This window comes from Phallusia mammillata, chromosome 5, assembly GCF_965637545.1.
Source record: "Phallusia mammillata chromosome 5, kaPhaMamm4.hap1.1, whole genome shotgun sequence".
Classification (NCBI taxonomy): domain Eukaryota; kingdom Metazoa; phylum Chordata; class Ascidiacea; order Phlebobranchia; family Ascidiidae; genus Phallusia; species Phallusia mammillata.
The window spans coordinates 3862902-3884104 of record NC_137256.1 but is presented as its reverse complement, the minus strand read 5'-3'; the positions used below and the strand labels follow the sequence as shown (position 1 = coordinate 3884104).

The window sequence follows — 21203 nt, the reverse complement described above, 5'->3', positions numbered from 1 at the left end:
GGAATATAAAAAATGGAAAATAGCCTATTAAGTCAAATTTAAGATTTGCAAGATATTTACAAATGATGTTTTAATCATTTAGTAAAGGTGGCAAAATGCAAAAAGTAAAGTGTTTACGTAAAAATAATAATGTTGAATATATTGATTTTTTTCTGTTGATATAAAGCGACTCATGATTTGTAATTGCATGCTTTTTTATAGTCCATTTGCTTATTTGATAGGTAAACTTGCAATTGTTACAACCCGAATTGAGCAAAAAAAAGTTTCTGGAAAATTTTACGACTGCCCGAACATTTCTCAGTTTTGATATGGTGACTGAGGACGATAGACGTTGGAAAGCAGGTAGGATTTTGCTTTGTATTCGTAACGACCGCTAGGTGCACAGCCTGGCCCTGCGCTATTCGTCACACAAGACTTGATGAACCTTTTAAAAACGCGCCCGTCCTAAAGCTCGCGTTCTCCGACACGACCTACTCTTGCTTGTGTGCAACGAACATTTGTGTGGACAAGCGTTACAAGGCAACTCTGTGGAATAGTAACCAAGACGACAACGTCAATAGCAAAGACAGCGGTTTTTCTTTAAACCACATAAAAACAAACATAAGCCATACGTATCCATTATGACGTCATGGCGACAATCACACATCAAGCAGTTTGAACAGTACACACAGGTCTCGAATTAAATCCACATTATTCAGCCACATGTTGCCTTTAAATGACTTTCAATTACTTGTAATAATCCAAAACATTACTTGTAGTAAGTCCAGCACAAATCAAAACAGAACATAAAACATACTAAGTGTTGGTTAACAAGGACGTTTCTTTTTACCCATTAGCATTGCTAGTTTTACTATAAACAAAAAACAAAGAAAAAATAGGCTAAATTTACTATTTTTTTATGAAATGGATTACTTTAAACAGAAAGACGCCAACGATGTGATATATGTGAAAAGGCATTTATTACAGGCGGGCTGTTAAAAAAACATGTTGACCCACACCGATGTCAAAAAGTATCAATGCGACCTTTGCAAAAAAAGATTTAGTCGCAGTGGGGATTTGAAAAAACAACCATCTTCATTGAGAACAATGCATGTGTACTGACCTTCAGAAGGTGGAAAATAGAAAACACTCCAAATCTGAATAAACAAACCTATTGCTGAATAAATCAAGTCTAAATGACGCCAAACATTATAGTTAATTTAAACTTTAAACATAAAGTAATCAATTTTAATGCGATGTATTAATATGATTAATTGCCTTACATTAGGTGTTGAAGAAGATTACTTCTTCCTTGTTATCATCACTCTTTTTTGCTTTTGTGGTTATCTGTGTGGAACTTTTGCAGGCTGGTTCTTTTTCTATGGTCTTCACAAACGTTTTAGAGAAACTATCTAGATTTTATAGCCGTCACCTAGATCAGTGCTCTTCAACCGGTGTGCACGGTGCACCCTAGGGTGCACCAAAATATGTATGGGGTGCACCCGTACGAAAAGGTATACAAGGGTGCATCACAAACTTTTAATAAACATTAATATTTGGATATTACAAAAATATGTTGGTTTCAACTAATGTATAAATGAACTTCTGTATTTTTTTAAAATGTTGATGTCTAACACTTTCAGTCTGGTTGACGTATATCTACGTCAAAAGACGTTTTGCGCAGAGTGCGGATTGACGTTAATTTATGTCAACCGCACTGAAAGTGTTAGACATGGTGATATGCATAATGATTTTTCATAACGCTTTTTACCTCAGTTTACCTTGCAAGTAAAAAAAAATACTTAAAATGTAAACTGAGGTAAAAAGCGAGATGAAAAATCATTTTGCATATCATCATGTCAATTAAACCGAGCGGAGCTGCCAAAGTTTTACACACTGTCGGTGAGACTTTTGACGTAAATTAACGTAGATAAACGTCAACCGCACTGAAAGTGTTAGACATCAACATTTTTAAATGTACAAAGATTTTTTTTCTAATATCCTGAAAGTCAAATGTTATTGGTTCATTAAAAGTTTGTGATGCACCCTTATATACCTTTTCGTACTGGTGCCATGCGTATTTTGGTGCACCCTAGGGTGCACCGTGCACACAGGTTGAAGAGCACTGACCTAGATTACAAAACTATCTAGATCTAGATATGAAACATCTAGAGTAGAAGCCCTGCTGGCAAATAATGCAGCCTACAAAAAAACGGGGGTTTTACAAAAGGAAATGCACATGCCCTTTCGCGGATGAATATTTACATACGTCACTATTATAGAAGAACTGAAATCAGCAAAGCGGAACAAATAATTCTCGATGTAACAATACAAGAAACCATCACCACAACAATGTGATATTTAGACGTTTTTATTTAATCATGATTAGTGTGCGAAGAACTCATTACAAAGTTCTTGTTTGTTTAAAGTGTGAAACTGAATAATCCGTTGTCTCAATAAATTAATTGCTTTTCTTTTTGTTTCAGGTCAAAATCCACAAGCTTCACCGCGATCAAGAACTGGTGTGTGGGTGGAAGTTTCCAGTAACGATGCAGATCGCTATACGCTCGTTTTCGCAGCCGTTGGACATTCAACTAGCCTTTCGACGTAATAATCGGTTTGTTAGATAGTTGTGGTAGAGACAATAACTTTCGTACATGCTTTACTCTTGTCAGAGAGTGTGGGTGATAAATACGAGTTACGTTTATATACGTTGAAACGCGTAACCTATATTTTTCTCATCAGACGTTTGAAGATATGACAGAGAGACAAACTGGCCAGAAGTGACTAGACAAAAAATGTCCTTGGGCATTTTTTTCGCCCTGGGCCTAAGGCCATGTCAAATTTTGATACACACGCATCGAGAATGCTCGGCGTAATCCGTTGCGGAACGACTTGCGAGCCTTTGTCCTGAGCGTAGATTGAAGTGGCAACGCTATTGTATATTGGTGACAGAGTAGATAGTTTATACGTAGCTAGTTGCTTTGGTGGTCAGAGGAGGTTGATACCACTGCACTAGTTCTTTTGTGAAATCTTTCACAGAACATAGTTTTCACTCGGTAGCTGCTTGGTAAATCGTCGACGTAGTATATAGTTTTCACTGCAAATTCGTCGACACAGCAGATAGTTATTATGGGTCCCCTTCCCTGAAGGGGACACATATTGTTTTTTGTCTATATTTTTTTTTTCCTTTTTTTCTTTTTAAAGCGGATTTGTTCCCACGTTTTGGTCAAGAAAGAATGGTTCGAACTTTTTCAAATTTACACACATTATAGATATTGGTCTAAAGCTGGTCCATGTGAATTTTGATCCCGTTTGATCCCTCGGTTTACCCACAGCCCCCCAAAAACGTGAAATTTTTGAAACGGCTATGCTTGCTAATGTACTTTATTTAGGAATTATATGCTTTGTTGTTTGGTGCAATATAGGGTATTTCAAAGAATTTTGTACCTTAAAAAAAGATTTACCCATTTTCACCCCTTAAACCCCAAAATATTCGTTTCTGTTTAACGCTGGTTGTTAAATACGTTTGGTCAAAAAAAGTGCTTTAAATGTATTCGAATTTGCACAGATGTTGGTTATTGTTCCGAATTTGATCCTCCTGAAGTTTGATCCCAAACGACCCAGTGGTTCACCCACAAGCCCCCAATACGAAAAAAAATTAAAAACGGCTGTACTGACCCAAGTACATAATCTGAGGGTTTCATGCTTTGTTGGTTGGTGCAATGTAAATCATTTTAAAGAATTTTGTAACTTTTTGTTGGATTCACCCATGTTTACCCCTTAAACCCAAAATAATAAGTTTTAGGCCAGAAATACAAGCCCCAATGTGCTGAAATGTTAAACAATTGTTTGCAGTAGGTTATTCGTTTAGTATTTAAAAATTTGCCTTAATCGGCCAAATAGTTACTTTTACACTCCATAACATGTGTACACTGTCAGTCAGATAAAAGTCTCAAATCTCAAGGTAGTAATTCACTTGTTTACAATTAAGGCGGGTGAATACAAGGGAGTGCTCAGAATTCACTTGTTTACGATTAAGGCGGGTGAATGCAGCGGGAGTGCTCAGCTTGACGTCCGGACGAACGTTTTACGAGACAGTCGTGTTGGTGATTACAAATCAGCTGTTTTTGCGCAGCCATGCTATGTCGTTTTATTAAGTTATCAAGCTCATTTTCAGTTTTGGAAAATTGTGTTTAAAAACTGACCTTGAACGACAATATCAAGGTCAAAGCATGAGATTAAATTGAAGTATTTTTCCTGTTCTTATGTACTGTTTTTTTTGTAATTATATGACAAAAATGATGCATAAAGAATACGGACAAAACTTTTAAAGTTGGGTTAAGGCTAAAGTTGGTGAAGTTTTTCCTTAAGAGACTAAAAATAACCAGGATGTTTGTTTACCATAAATCCGCACAAACGTGGGGACCCATTCGTTTTTGCTTGCAAAAACAATCATTAAATCATACGTAGATCAAATGATGTGTATAGTAAATTGGTAAATATCTAACAATGATTGTGTCCTATTTTTACTGTTACCAAATCGCATATGCATATGTATGGGGACCCATTAGATTATGCTTGCAGAAACGATTATGTTATAAAGTTCCAGGAAAAAGATAGGGACTCAATGCCAAATATATATCCATTATAAATATAGTAAGTGGTATATGTGATACATCATTAAATATGATGTAGTATATATAAACTGGCAATATATAGGAAAACCACTATTCCAGTTACTGAAGTATTTTCTTGATGTACGTCGTAGTATTGAGAAAGCAGATAAATTCCACTTCCGTATATCTTTGTTAACGTACCTAATCCTTAAGTTTAGATGATCACGTAGCGATATTATGACGTCACACACAACCCTGTTTTTTTCGGCTTGCAAACTAACACCAGACACAGCGGGCGTATTAGCCTAAACATGCTTTTTGAATAAATTCTGTTTGCTGGCGATTGTTGGTGTTTTGTGTGATATCGAGAGCAGGGTTGGGCAATTAATTTGCCACGGGAGACACTGGAATAAGGCTATGCATAGCGACTGACCACATACTTGGACAACTAAATAAATCTAGTTGACTAATTCGGCAAATTAGACTAAAATGGCGGTAATTCTAATCTAGTTTAAAAATATCGAGTTTGCTTTAATTTTAATTCTAATCTAATTTACAGTTTTGTCAAAAACGCTAGTTTGTCCAACAGTATACTGATAAATGTTTTTCAAACACATTTGGCCCAGCACGAACCGCCGTTAAGCACTACCTCAGTGTAAAACGTGCAAATGACGGATTTCAAATTTGAAATCAAGTTGGTTGGTTGTCTTATCTAATTCTAGTTTAATTTCTAGTCTTTGAGAACATGGTAATTCTAGTTCCAAGTCTGACTGGCCATACCCTTCAAATGCAACGGTTACTAGCTTTCATTCATACTTGTTTCGCTTTCACACATTACACATTATATACGAGCGCTACCCAATCTGGAACGTACTTGTACCTTTGAATTTGGTAAAACCAGTGCAACTATCTGTAAAATGTAGAAAAGTCTTCTCAAAAGAAGGCGATCGTTTCCGCATAATCGTAGAAAGCACATTATTTCGGCAAAGGGACAAAAACACGTCTAGTAATTCGGTCAAAAGCAGCACACGTCATCTAAAGTCAATCTATAATGTGTTGTGTGAGTACGTAACATTTTTTTATGTGATAAGTAGGGCAAATATTTTTTGACTTGTCAAAAAAAGTCAAAATTTTGTCAAAGTTTTTAGAATAGGTCAAAAATTGTCAAAATTGTTTACAAAGTCAAATTTTTTTACAAAGTTAAAATTGTTTACAAACTGCATTGTCGTGGTGTTGTAGAGGTTGCACTGCCAGCAAACTATTAGTTTTACGCCTTGTAGCCTACTTTATACTGTTGTAATTGGCCCATTGCCCCAATTATTGTGAATCATAAACCATCAAGTGAGTGAAACAATTAGGTTGATATGGCATGATGCGCAACACACCTCAAAACATGCAAAATTTTGGTAGGTCCCAAGTCATTTTACGGCAGCTGCAGGTTAGGTGCAGCTCTTGCTTCGGTTTTGCTTTAGATACTTCATGTATCTTTCGTTTATACAAATGTATTGAATAATTTTCGTTGTGTCTTAGCTGCAGTTTTTTGGCAGTGATTTTTAATTAGCTCATTCCCTTTTCAGAATAGGCTAGGTCTGTGTTCAGATTTTTGCCCTTCTGTTAGACTTTTGCACATTCTTTCGCTCTAGTTAGATTAGCCTAGCCATATTTTAACTTTTTGAACGATAATGCGTAATTTAACTACTTGAATTCTTCATAGGTCAAAATTTTGTCAAAAAACAGTTTTTTAAGGTCAAAATTTGTCAAAATTTTCAATTTGTAGGTCAAAATTTTTCGTTTTTTAGGTCAAAAAATAATTGCCCTAGTGATAAGGCAACATGGTTTAGTTCCTGACTTCCGTGGACCACGTTTCTACGTCATTCGCATTGAAAAAGCCTTGTTTTGTCGTGTAAACCAGGGGTATTAAACTTTTTTGCGAAATCGCCCCCTGTGAGATTTTGTTTTGAATGAAATTTCTTTCTTTCAGAAAAGAAGGTAAGCTATAGACCCAATTTATTTGCAACAGCAAAATGCAGGGTTAATCTTGTCTTACTGTTCGAAGAAAAGTTTGTTACATCACAGACATTTCTTCCGCCTGCGAACCAATATATGACGTATTTGGTGATGAAATTGCACGTTCAGTAATCAGCTGTTTTAAAGCAGTCTAGTCTATCAGCGCCACGGGGACACAAAATAACAAGAGATGCACGTTGTCCGTTTTGTTCTGTCTTTATTCGGTCGGTTTTAAAAAGCTGCTGAAATTACTTTCAGGTGGTAAATTACACCGACATTGATAGTATAAATTGCTGGTTCTAAGTCGTTTACAGTCAATTATTTTTTTACATTCTGTTTACAGTTGCTTTAATCCGAAAAACAAATTCTCGCAACAACTTAGAATGAATAACATTTACATCAGCGGAGTTTCAGGGAAATTTCCCGACTGTCCGAACGTTTCTCAGTTCTGGGAGAAACTTTGTTCAGGTGTTGACATGGTGACTGAAGACGATAGACGTTGGAAAGCAGGTTGGATTTTAAAGCATATACACATAGTGCAACATTTAACGAAACTGTTATTTTTTAGCTATATTGCACAATAACCTTGCTCCAAAGACATTTTGAAAGCAGTTGTTTAAAAGTCATTAAGTGACTTTGCAGTTTAAGTTACTGTTGCCGGCACTTGAGTTTTCAGATCCGTGTTTTTTTACGTTGTGATACCTAATCCACAGTTGAGTCAAGTTAAAATTAAGGCGTAACACATGTGCCACCATTTTTTATGTAGGTCTTTTTGGTTTGCCAAAACGGAAAGGAACTGTTTTGAATGTGGATAAATTTGATGCTGCGTTTTTTGACATTCATGCCAAACAAGCAAGCAATATGGATCCACAACTTCGGATGCTTTTAGAAGTTTCTTTTGAAGCTTTTTTGGATGCGGGTTCGTAAAAGAAAACGGTGTCATAGCATAGTTATACCAAATACATTTTTTTGATCTTCATTAAATGTGTATAAATTACTGGGTGGGCTGATTTCAACAATCAAACCACCCTCTTCTCGGAACTGGGATTTATTTATTTTTTGTTTCAGGTCAAAATCATCAAACATTACGTGGATCAAGAACTGGTGTGTGGGTGGGAGTTTCCAGTAACGATGCATGTGAGGTGTTATTGAACGATTGCAACCCAGAAAACGGCTATGGCTTGACTGGAAGCAACAGAGGAATGTTGGCAAACAGGATTAGTTTTCAATTTGATTTAAAAGGTTTGTGGTCACCAAACACATTAACGCAACATTTCTTTAACCCTGTGCTGAAATTTCCAACTGTAATATATTTACAATTTACATGCATATTTGTCTTTAGGATTGGGCGACAAACTGAGAGTATGCATGACAACATTATTTTCTTCTTTTTGCAGCGTAACTAATCACATTCAAGTTGTTTGTTTTGACCACATTTTGAGTTTTGCCCCCAAAAAGTAAACTAACATGGTTTGGTAGGGCAAGCTGAAAAGTATAGGAACACTCGAGTCATTTATACAAAGCTGTTTGGTGGTGCGGTAGTTCTGAAGAATATACACAGTTTTGATCCAATAAAACCTAGTACTCGTTGGAAACTTATTTGAATTTATCTATATTATTGAGTTCAACAGGATATTTGTTCTACCGTAGGTCCGAGTGCAACTATGGACACCGCCTGTTCGTCTTCCCTGCTCGCTTTGCAAATGGCTTATCAATCAATCCTTGACGGCAATTGTGATGCAGCGCTGGTGGCCGGCAGTAATCTCACACTGAAACCACAAATCTCAGTACAATTCAATAAATTGAAAATGCTCTCACCAGATGGTGCCTGCAAAAGTTTCGACGCAAATGCAAATGGGTAAGTACAATTTCTGAAATTAGTATGAACAAATAAACAGTATGCTTATACCACCAAACTATATGTACAGTTTTTTGTCTTTGCTATTTGCTTTGCCCATTGGTTTCAATAAAAGGCAAAATAAAAATACCCCTTGCATTTCCTGATCCGTAGAATCAGAAAACATGTCCAAGTAGGTGTAATCTGAATGAATATTTTCATTTAGTTACGCAAGATCAGAATCGATTGCTGCTGTGTTTATATGTAAAGACTTTATGGTGCAACACAGCTACTGTCGTGTTCTAAACGCACAAACAAACAACGATGGACATACTCCAAAAGGAATAACGTTGCCGTCAGGTTTGTCAAAATATTAAAAGTTGATTTAGGTCAAAGTTACAGAAAACTCACAACTTTCATATCGTAGGTCCACAGCAAAAGAAGCTAATAGAAGACACTTACCGAAGTTGCGGCCAAAACCCCAGTAAGGTTTTCTACATCGAAGCCCATGGAACAGGAACTCAGGTTGGCCGCGTTTTGATTTAACGTGTAGCTTATCCTTGAACTAAAACCAAAAACATTTCAAGGCTGGCGACAAAGAAGAACTAAACGTTATAGATGAAACATTTTGCGGTAATGGAAGGAAAACCCCGCTCTTCATCGGTTCGGTAAAGTCAAATATGGGGCACAGTGAGGCACCCAGTGGCTTGTGTGCAGTGATTAAATGTGTCCTTGCGTTGAAACATCAGCTAATTCCAGGAAACCTTCATTTCAACGAACCCAACCCAAACGTACCAGGTACTTGAACTGTATTGTATAGTGAGTGTTGTTCATTACATGCATATTAAGTACATGTAGTAACTGTACAGATGAATGTACATAGGTCTGCGGGAGAAGCGATTAAATGTGGTGACACAAGCGACATCTGTCCCCGAAACTTGCGTGATTGGAATTAACTCGTTTGGTTTTGGTGGCACAAATGTTCATGTAATATTGGAGAGGGAGAAAAATAAAATGGCCGTAACCAAACAGCCATCATCATTACTGGGCATACATCTGCTGACATCCAGAAGTGCCGAAGGAATAAAAGGTTTTATTTCTGGACATTTTTGTGACATGGTATTTAACTGATAATGAATAATGTACAGAAAAAGTTGACCACTTCAAACAGTTGCTTAATTCCGCGGAAAATCTCACGATGAAAGTTTCGCCTAAACTTCATCCATACAGAGGATTTGTTGCTTGTGCGAACAATGAACTTGCTGATGGTTGGAATAAAACCAACCCGGAACAACCTGAACTATGGTTTGTTTTCTCATGTACATCAAGCTACAGTTTGTCATCTTTCCGGAATCTAAATGTTGTTTGCTTTACATAAATTTTCAACAGGTATGGGATGCCAGTGGTTTGGAATGGGACGAGATTTGCTTCAACTTTCAATCTTCTCACAATCTATTGACCAGTGTAACAAAGCATTGGAGCCTTATAGGTTTGGTGTTCGTTCATTGTTGGAAAATGCGACAAAACAATCTTATGACGACGCTGTCAATTCATTTGTTGGCATTGTTGCGATTCAGGTGACTCATTTGGCTATTTACACATTTTAATCCAAACGTTGATAAGACTTAAACAACGGGATTACACAATCAGGAAACAGTTACATAAACCTGTTCAAAAAAAACTTATTTTATTTGCAGATTGGATTAATTGATGTTCTTTCTGCCATTGGCATAAAGCCTGACGGAATAATTGGACATTCAGTGGGCGAATTAGGCTGTAGTTACGCGGACGGTTGTCTTACTCTGGAACAAACAATACAAATAGCGTTTTTGAGAGGAAAATGCATTAAAGAGACAAACTTGCCATTGGGAGCAATGGCTGCTGTCGGTATGAACTTACAATACATTTCTTGTGTCTTTAGCATGCTATTATTGCCCTTTTTTGGTGCACAGGCATGAATTGGCAAGAAGCTTTGAATCAATGCCCACCAGGTGTCGCACCTGCATGTGACAATGCTGAAAAATCGGTAACAATTTCTGGGGGGAAGAAACAAGTTGAGGAATATGTGGCAACGTTAAAAAGTCAGGGAGTTTTCGCAAAACTTGTTTCGACTGGTGGAATTGCCTTTCATTCAAAAGATATGGAATTGGTTTATCCAAAGTTTCTCAATCTATTGAAATCTGTACGTTAAAACTATTTGGTACAAACAAACTATTAAGTTCCTGTTTGTAAATAATTCAAACTAATTTTGTACGTCGTAGATTATACCGAATGTTTCAAAACGATCCTCGCGTTGGATTTCAACTTCGCAAAATGGATCAAATAATTTGGATTGTTCGGCCGAGTACCACGCCAACAATTTACGCAGCCCAGTCCGCTTCAACGAAGCATTGAAAAATGTTCCGGAAAACGCCGTTGTTGTAGAAATTGCACCACACGGAATTTTGCAGGTTTGGACAAGATCTTACCACATTTTTTGTTTTAGGCCACTGCAACAAACAAACTTGACAATGTTAGGCAATATTGAAACGAGCACTCCCTATGCGATGTTATGTAATTCTGTCCCACAAAGATCAATCTAGCGGAATCCTTTCACTTGGCAAGGCATTTGGTGAATTACATTGCAATGGGTTTGAATTGGATCTTCAGTCAGTCATTCCTCGCAATAATCTTGAACGAGCTTCACTTCATGGATTGTTCGACTGGAATCATTCGCAGTCTTGGCCGGTTCCAGCACTTGAAGATTTTCTCCATACTCCTTCCGGTGTATCTACAAATGATAAACTGATGATTCGACTAAGTATGCACTCAACTTGTATTGTTGGTCAAACAATCGAATTTGTATTTTTGAATGAGTTTTGTTCGTAGATCAACAGTCAGAAGAATACAAATATTTGTGGGATCACATCATTGATGGCCGGGCCTTATTGCCATTTGCCGCACATTTGGTTTTCGCTTGGAAGGCTTTTGCCAGATACCTCGGTCAGTCGATGGACGAAACTCCAGTCCAATTTGACAATGTAACAGTTCATACAGCAATCGTTCTTCCTGAAAAGGGTAAGTTTATCAAGTGACAAATTGATAGTCAAAGTGGTCCCGCAGCTTGTTTGTTAAAACGTGCCAACTAGAAGGAAATAAAACATTGATCCTCACGTTTAATAAATATGTTACCCACTTTGTCGTTGTTGACTGGTTACGTCAAACAGCATGTGCAGCAAAAAAACATTGGTTATCGAGTCAAGTGTACTCTTGAATGGTGCTCATGTTCTGTGCTCAGGCTATGTTCTGCCGTAAGATCGCAACTTAGGTAGGTCCTGCTGGCCAAAAAATTAGTATATCGTATTATCCTTTTTTGCAGGTTCTATGGACATCACAGTTCAACTTATGACATCGACAAACGAATTTCGCATTACGGAAAACAATACTTTATCCTGTTCTGGAAAAATCCAAAAATTTCGGGGATCAATTAAATCGTTTGCAACTTCAGAAAAAGTTATTGCAAGACCTTTGACACACGATGAGGTTTACAAAAGATTAACGTTGATGGGTTATCAATACCAAACCCAGTTTAAACAAATACGAAGCTTGTCCCTAAAAGGTAACTTTTATTAGACCTTTTCCAAATATCATTAACTTTCATCTCTTTACGAGTATCCAAAATGGTAGACACTGTAAATAAACATGTACACAGTGGACAGAGAGATCAGTTCTCAATTTTGCAAAATTCGCATCATTTCTGCAATGTATTGTCTTTTTCTGATCCCAATCAGTTTGCCGTATAAACAGAAAGTTGCAACGTTAAGTCTACTTAAAGTTATTCAATCAATGTAACAAACTTCAAACATTTGTCATTAAAGGGGACGTTGGAGAAATCATGTTTACGGGAAATTATGTGGTTCTTCTGGACGTTTTGATTCAGTTTGCAATTTTGTTGCGGGAATCAAAACAAATGGAGTTGCCAACAAGGGTTCGTCAAATTCGAATTACTCCACTTGGGCAGATAAACCTGGCAATGAAAACACTTCATGATCGGTAAATATTAAGTTATATATATTTTAATATTTTTTGGCGGTAACAATTAAAAAAATTTAACAGATCTAAAATTGTTGAACATTTAAAGCAACAATCAATCATAAACAAACTTACAAATATTTAGTGGTAGGCTAATAGAGTAGAAGATCGCAGCAAAACTATTAAAAAAAGATAAACAGAACATAAAGAGTTTTCATTGACAATTACAACTACTTATTTCACACATGATGTTATGTTTACCAAAGTAAATGATTTTACTGTTTCGGAGCCCATTATGCCTTAATAATAGGCGTATATTCTCAGTGTATGTAAATAAAAGTAAACACTTTCATCGTATGTACAGAAATACGTCTATACCTATTTTTCTACAGTTGCTTAGATCGCACAGTCATCGGTGATTTTGTGGAGCTTAATGGAGTACACACAACGACAGCAACGAGACATGCCAAGTTTCAGACGACTTTGACAAAACAAGTTTTCGTGCCCCATAGTGAATTAAATTTGTCAAAACTGGACAAAGAAATTGATTTGTGCAAAAACCAAGTGGCCAAACTTGTCTCAAACAACCAGTCCCTGTTTGGTGTTACGAGAGTTGAATCAGTAAATACTGTCCCTGCTTTGAACGTTCGGAAACCAGAGGGGCGTCTCTATAAAATTTTAAACGAATTTCTTGAAAAAAGTGAGCATATAATGCTTAAGTATTGACAACTTGTGGTTAAGTAGACTAAAGCTTGTTTTTAACTCAGATCAAGCATCTAAAGGAGAAAGACATTTTCTGAAATATGAGGGTCCTGTGTTTGACCCACTGTTGACATATTGCTTGTCGAACAGCGACATCTTGTTTCCTGTTCTCGATTGCGCTGCAGAAAATGTTGGCAGTACTGGCTATAGAATTGCTGTAGTACAGCCAAAGTCTGTAAATAAGCCTGGTTGGTACAACATATATTTATTAAAATCACGTTAGGATTTCTACGTGTAGAACGTTGGTGTTTTGTAGATTTACTTCATATGGTTGGTTCGTGGAAAAACTGGCGCTCAGACATTTCCTTGAATTTTAAAGAGTTTGAGTGCCACGGAGATATCAGCCATCTTGAGTTGAGTCTCAACCAATTCTCGCCCACTTTAATTGTGATGCACAATCCGATATCTAAAGGTTTGGATAATACCGCATTTCTGTTTCCTATTGTTTTTGAACTAACTTATAAATTTTTATGTATAGATTGCGAAGGTTCGACAAGCCTGCTTAAAGTGGTGGCATCGCAGCTGAGAAACAGCAATGGCATGCTTTTGATTCACCAAAATTCAAAAGAAACTGTATTTCATAAATTGGTCAAAGCAGTGTATAACGATAACAGTTCATTCCCACAAATTACGTACGAACAGGTAAATAATAAAATAAAAACTCAATTAACTGAAAGTCAAGTTTAATACTATATTTACAGATAAAATATCACCTCGCCGAACAAAAATTCGATATTTTACTGCGGAAATCTGATTATCAATTGGGCAGCGAGTTAATTCTTTGTCGTCAAAACAAAAAACAATTAACCCAAGAATGTCACATCGAAGTTGGAAATGATTTCGCGTGGTTGGATCCACTTCAGGTATTTTTTGTCATTTTTGCTGGATAAAGAATTTTATGAAAAGCAGTTTCAGTTTATTCGCTTTCAGAGAGAATTGAAATCAACCGAGGACAAAGTCATTATTCTCACAGCCAATGATGAAACATCCGGGGTTGTTGGATTGGCAAAATCGTTAAGAAAGGAAACCAAAAAACAAATAAGGTTAAAGATTTAAAATATATCTATGCACAATGTCAATGATTTGTAAGCTGTTTTATTTAGAGTGATTTTGGGAAACGGTAAAGCGGATGAATGCAACACAAGCATTTGTACAAATGTATGGAAACATGGCGAGTGGGGGGCATTCCACCAAATTAATTACAATGCTCAGAACATGGAATGTAATTCGTCTCATTTAGAGGTACATATTCGGCAGAAAATTATGAAACGTAGTACAACATTGAATCAAGCAACGTTCCAAACATTTTTGTGTCAGTTTTAAGCTACAATTAACACAATATTTTAGGCTGCGGAATGTCGAGCTTTGGTTGAAGTTGAAGAACCTGGTGATCTGTCCAGTTTAAAGTGGGTTGTTTCACCATTTCTACCAACTGATTTGCCTTTGTACAAAGTTGAGGTTGCTGCTTTGAATTTCCGTGACATCATGCTTGCAACGGGAAAACTTCCTCGGGATGCTATTCCAGGTATTTATGGTCATAAATCCAAAATTTACAAATTACAGATTTTTGAAACCTTCTTTGTGGTAGTTGATCAAAGTCAATATTTAACTCTGCTTGGTCTGGAATTCAGCGGTTACGATCACACAGGATGCCAAGTGATGGGTTTAGTTGCAGCGGAGGGTCTTGCCACTCACGTTAGAGTTGATCCTCTGTTTACGTGGAAAGTTCCCGATAATTGGTAAAATCATAAACATCTTGCATAAATTTTGCAAACAACACATTAAATTACCATATTTTGTATGATAGGAGCATGAAAGAGGCGGCTACTATTCCTGTCGCTTACTCAACTGCTTATTACGCGATGATAATCAGAGGGCAACTAAAGCGTGGAGAGTCCGTTTTGATTCACAGTGGCGCTGGTGGAGTAGGTCAAGCTGCTATTGCAATCGCGCTCAGTAACGCGTGTCGTGTTTTTACAACTGTGTCGAGTGAACACAAGAGGGCGTTTTTGATGCGACGTTTTTCTCGACTAAACACTTCATGTTTCGCTAACTCCAGGGATTTAAGCTTCGAAGATCACGTGATGCATTGCACTAACGGAAAAGGTAGCCTATTCCTCTGTCTTGTAATATGTCTTGTGATAACTTTTAAATTAATTTACAGGAGTAGATGTTGTGCTGAACAGTTTATCCGGTGAAAAACTGCAGGCGAGCATCAGATGTTTAGCTGAGAACGGAAGGTTTCTTGAAATCGGAAAACACGACTTGGCCAAAAACTCCCTGCTTGGTAAGAAATTCACCACACACTAGGCAGTTAGACTAATATTCAAACATTTTCAATATGGTCCATTTGCTTCTTGTTGACGTCTTGGAATGGACAACATCTATATGCTAATCATTTTTAGAAATGTCTCATTTCTTGCGCAACATAACTTTCCACGGCATCTTGCTTGATTCTCTATTTTCTTGTAACAAAGAAATTTGGGAAGACGTGCGAAGTCACGTGAGCGACGGGATACGATTTGGTGTGGTTAAGCCGTTGCAAGTTAAATCGTTTGCAAGGTAATTCAATTATATTCAAACTAAAATAAGACCTACAAAATATGTCTCGTTAAGGAACGATATGGAATCAGCATTCAGATACATGTCAAAGGGCCAACACATTGGAAAGATAGTTGTTCACGTTGGAAGCAAGGTTGATACAAATTTAAAGTCAAGGTATTCGGAAATTCATTCCACTCCTGTGTTTAGATGTATAAACTAATTGTTTTTGTAAAGAACTGTTTGTGACCCGAATCTGACTTATGTCATCACCGGAGGACTTGGTGGTTTTGGTTTGGAAGTCTGTGATTGGTTGGTTGGTCGTGGGGCTCGTCACCTTTTAATTGTTTCAAGTCGACGAGGTTTGCACAACAGATTCTAATTTGAGAAGCGACCATTACCAACATTTTAGTCGTTTATCTTGTTTCTGAGACAATTGCTTGATATAAATCTAGCATTTCTGACAGGCGTTAGTAGTGCTTACCAGGAGAGCTTCTTGAACGACTGGAAAGAGAAAGGCATAAAGGTCGACGTCTCAAGTGCTGACATAACAGACACGATTGCCGTCCGCGAGATTTTGAATGATTCCATTGGTGGGATATTTCACCTCGCTGCGCCCTTGAGAGATGGCTTGTTCGTAAACCAATCCAAGGAACATTTTGAAACGGTTTATAGTCCCAAGTGTCTGGGAATAGACTGCCTGGACAGGTAAGTTTTAGCGCATATATTTATTCGAAAATAACCTGCTATATCTGGCGCTTGTTTCAGCAAATGTTGCATTTATAGAGTATCTCGTAAAATTTGCAAGAAACTTCGGTGGTTCGTCGCATTTTCGTCAGTTGTGAGCGCACGGGGAAACATCGGGCAAACAAACTACGGACTCGCAAACTCTTGCATGGAGCGAGTTTGTGAAGCGAGAGAAAGAGACGGATTGCCGGGACTCGCAATTCAGTGGGGACCGGTTGGTGAAGTTGGGATGGCCGCTAACATTTAAGGGACAATTGCCGGTGTGGTTCCATGTCCCGTGCGGTTATGTCTTAATGTAAGTGTTTCGAATTTTATGTGACGTTTATGGCTGATGTAAAAGTAAGTTTGGTTTTCCCACGGTAAAGTCATGTATGGTTAAGCATTGTCAGTCTCATACGTACGCGTAGGTTTGTAATAGAGTTGCAGTTCTTAGTGCATTTCACTAGAGTTGAAGTAAAATAGAGGAAATAATGGGGTTTCATTGCTAAGTAGGAATAAGAGTTTAAAATTTCACCTAGATGTATTGCTGTTGTGGCCAAAAAGCTTCAAGACATTGACATAAAGGTTTATTTTTTGCACTATTCTCATTGATTGAACTTATTATGTAGTAATAATCTTGTTTTTTTAATTTTATTTTTTATTGATGGCAGGACTTGGACATTTTTCTAGCCAATAGGGACGATACAGCAACTGTTGTTTCAAGCTTAATTCTAGCTCCGAACACAAAGCCCGAAGAAAAGTCAAGAAAAGAATCCGTCTCAGAGATTATTGCAAATATACTCGGATTAAAGGTAACAACATACAAAAGTAATGTCTGACAACTTGTTCATCGTAAAAGTAATCGAATTTACTGTACCACAATCTTTATGTTCCAGACGGCATCTGAGATAGTCGAAACATCGCCAATGTCCAAATACGGCATGGACTCGCTGATGTGCATCGAGCTAAGTCAAAAAATCATGCAAGAGTATGACGTTGCTGTTTCTGTCGATGACGTGCCTCAAATGAGCCTACAGGACATGAAACGCATAATTGCCATGAAAAAATTCAATGTTGTCGACGTATATGCCAAGGATAATTATGAAGACTACGGTGTATCCAAGAGTCAGATACTCAAACGAGTTTGTGATTTGCTTCAACCGCGCCCGGAGAATAGTTTTTGTGTCAAGTTAAACGACACAAAAGAAAATCTGTCGCCTTGGTTCTTTTTTGCAGCGCTGGGCCGAAGTACTTATCTTTACGAAGACATAACATCGCTCCTGGCTGCACCAGCGTATGGGTTTCAAGCTACAGATGGTGACACAAGCGGGTCGATTGTGGAGAGGGCAAACAAATGTGCCAAAGAAATTGGAAACCGCCGTATTGTGAACTTGGTAGGATTTTCTTTCGGCGCTGTCTTGGCAATCGAAACGGCATTACAGATCCAAACAGAAGCTGAAAAGATCAATCTTGTCCTCATCGATTCTTCCCACACATTCATACCACAGAGAATTAAAGTAAGAAATATTTGTAACGTTTTTAAAAGTAAAACGTTTTATCACGACAGCATCCATCTGGCATTTTCAGGCCCACTTGAAGCATTCCGGACACATGGAGCTCAACGTAATGGCAACATACGTCAGGGAACTTCTGTTAAATCGGGATTTCCGAGACATTTTTAATGTTTTGTCCAGATGCTTAAACACCAATGATCGAATTGATGAAATGGTCCGAATGGCCAGGAAAATCTCTCCAGATTGCTCAAGGTGAAATTAAGTTTGTCCAGCTTAACTCCACCTTATAGGACACACAGTTAAAGTTTTTCGCTTTTAGAATCAACCTCACCAAGTCGTTGCTCCGTTTTGCTAAGGGTTTAAAAGTTGCAATCGACTACGTCCCGGCGTCACGTCTCACCTGTGACGTCACGTTGGTGATGCAATCAAGAGCGCAGTCGAAGGATTATGACGTAGGCGAAATATGTGACGGCCGCGTGAAGATTGTGAGGTTGGATGCTCATCACCATAATATCGTATTTGGAAAAAGAGGCCGCCAAATTGCGAAAATAATTAACAACATTGGTGAATGAACGCGATAGACCTGAATGTAATGGTTTTGTATTAGTTGTCCATATTTAATCAAAGCAATTTTTTTATTATTATATGTTTACGGAACTTGGGAAAATCTATTAAACTGTACATTTACACAGTAAATAGGGTTTAACGTCAAATTTGCGTAGTAAGGAGTATTGTGTATATTTGGTATTTTTTTTGTACATTTCAAGGCTTATTTCATTTTGTCATTGTGAATGGTAATGAAATATTTATTGATGGGACTCAACTGAAGAGGAAACATGTTGTTTTTCTCCGTTTTACCTTATGTCTTTTGTCGAACGCGACTTTTTGCCAATGTTTTGGGTAAGATGGTTAAAAATGGCACATCTAAAAGACGGGTATGTGGGGTTAAGATCTGTGCAAACGTATTCGACAAGTAAACCAACCTTAAGCAGTTAATTCCGCACAGCATACCATATGTTGTACCATATTTGTCCTGTTACTTGAATGCTTGTATTCTGGATGTGTGCTGCCGCAAGATCGCAACCGGCTGCACAAACCTGGCGGGGTACAGCCGTTTGCAGAACGGTGTTTGAACCCGCTGATTCTGCTGGCCAATGAAACCCGGCAAAACGGAAACACCAGCGCGGTTCCTCAGAAGGTTTTGGATGTTCCATATATCACGCTTCATTCTGTAATGATTTTTTTTTCACACTAACAAAGACATTAAAAACAATACACGCAAGCAAATAGCCTTTCAAAGTGTCAGAAAAATAAAAAATAAAAAATGTGTTCAATCAATCGTAGAAAAAGGTTGTGTATAATAAATCATTTTAATTATAGCAGGTGGTATTCTAATTGGGAGGTAGTTTTGTGGTTAAGAAGTAGTAGCCTACCTTACTTGGTTTATACAGCAAAAAAAACACTGAATGAAAGAATGTGTTGTAGCGGCAACCGAAATCCCGCAGGAACCCTAGCGACTCATAGTGGTTAATGAAAGACAAATTTGTTTGTGTGTTAATTAAACTTAGACAGAACAGTGCCTTTACTGTACGGGCACTGGCGTTGGCGCTAACATTTATTAGAATAGACAGATGCTTAGTTAGGTTTTAGTTTAGAGATTCAATACAGGTTTTAACGGTTTCTTTTCTTTTGTCTTTATTGCAATAGCCTACCTATTGTTAATTGTTATTGATGTTAATTACATTCTATTTGAAAAAGATTCCATTTGAATAAGATTCTATTTAAATAAGACTTCTTGAAATATTTCTGTCGCTGATAACCAAATAAATCAACAATGTAGTCCAGTGCTCCGCCACCTTTATTCACACACGTCGCACCATACAAGCTTTAAATGTTCGGCGACACACCCGAACCAAAAATGCGATTTGAAATTTTTCGAAAGACCAAAAATGGCATTAAGCCAAGGGTCTTAAACTTTTTGAGGGCCAAAAACATTTTTTACGTCAGCAAAGGGCCGTACTATTGGAACGTAAAAGTAATTTGAACAAACATATTACGTGCTTTAAATTGTTGTGCGGTGATGCCATTTCATGTGCATAAAACATTTGTACTGCAATAAACAAGAAACAGGTATACAGCGTAGCAAACTAAAAAATACAAGTGGAATAAACTATGTGTGAAAACAATGGCATACAATGACGAAACAATTAAAAAATATGACGCAACAATTGACATTGCTGATTTTCAACAGGAGGGACTATTTCCATCATACGATTAAAACGTCGCATTTATTTCTAGCCATTACTAATAAAGAATGATTGTTTCTTAAAATCGGTGGTCTGAAGGTATTCCACCCGAGGTAAACACCTAAAATTTAAAAGTTAGTTCGCGGGCCGCATAAAACCTCTTCAGGCCACGCCGGCGGCACACCCAGCATCGTCTTGCGGCACACCAGTGGTAGAGCTACTAACACTGAGCGTAGGCTGGCCCCCGACCTGGGAACTTCTGGTAGGTGGCGCAACAGAGCATAGGCGTTTTTGGTGCTGTTACAGCAGTTTGGGTTTATGGTAAGAATAATTGCTGAGTCAGCACCATAAACGCCTATGCTCTTTTGCGCCACCTACCAGAAGTTCCCAGGTCGGGGGCCAGCCTACGCTCAGTGTTAGTAGCTCTACCCACACCAGTGTGCCGCGCCACACCAGTTGCGAAGCACTGATGTAGTAAACGGATTATACAAGAGGTGTTTTCTGGAGTTTATCTCCAAGCAAACTTAAGGCAGCAGTTTGAACTTAGTGAGGCTCATAGTGATACCATATTGCGTTTTTACTTCGTGAGGGTAGCATCAGCAGTACCTTGAAGAACCCGCGTGAACTTCTACAGAGTTATCCACAACATAAATAGATGAGCAGAATCACCACAAACTGCGAAAAGTTGTCACTGAAGTAGGATCCATACGTCCTGACATCAGGGGTCAGCAACTTTTTTTTTACTATCCCTGGAATAAATGGGCAAAATGTTTTTAAGAATTTAAACCCGAAAAAGTACACGGCTTAGTAACGAACTTATCGCGGACCGGCGGTTGCCGACCACTGCTGTAACCTACATCGTAAAAACAATTATAGCGTATCAAGCGAGTTTGGTCGATGCAGTAATCTCGTTGGCGTCCACTCTTTCCAAGCCCTATATTGGTGTTTTGCATTAAACTTT

The 21203-nt window shown here is 37.8% G+C and overlaps 2 protein-coding genes across 2 annotated transcripts; both read left to right on the top strand.

Moving 5' to 3' along the window:
- Positions 1-1835: 1835 nt before the first annotated feature.
- Positions 1836-17217, top strand: LOC145228108 (fatty acid synthase-like). The gene is made up of 36 exons (XM_080093096.1): positions 1836-1881; positions 2466-2586; positions 6949-7115; positions 7372-7524; positions 7674-7847; positions 8256-8463; positions 8669-8802; positions 8870-8967; positions 9030-9240; positions 9326-9532; positions 9591-9776; positions 9832-10019; positions 10140-10329; positions 10395-10624; positions 10704-10892; positions 10960-11242; positions 11311-11499; positions 11801-12040; positions 12300-12474; positions 12846-13153; positions 13221-13403; positions 13472-13627; positions 13694-13857; positions 13917-14078; positions 14146-14258; positions 14319-14457; positions 14563-14740; positions 14804-14954; positions 15023-15321; positions 15380-15502; positions 15621-15777; positions 15832-15933; positions 15994-16118; positions 16224-16464; positions 16543-16798; positions 17154-17217. The coding sequence occupies exons 1-35, from the start codon at positions 1836-1838 to the stop codon at positions 16748-16750; spliced, it is 6198 nt and encodes a 2065-aa protein (XP_079949222.1). The 3' UTR covers positions 16751-16798; positions 17154-17217.
- LOC145228107 (fatty acid synthase-like) lies at positions 16828-19301 on the top strand. Its single transcript, XM_080093094.1, has 5 exons — positions 16828-16842; positions 17154-17294; positions 17379-17999; positions 18070-18248; positions 18316-19301. The coding sequence occupies exons 1-5, from the start codon at positions 16828-16830 to the stop codon at positions 18566-18568; spliced, it is 1209 nt and encodes a 402-aa protein (XP_079949220.1). The 3' UTR covers positions 18569-19301.
- Positions 19302-21203: the final 1902 nt, after the last annotated feature.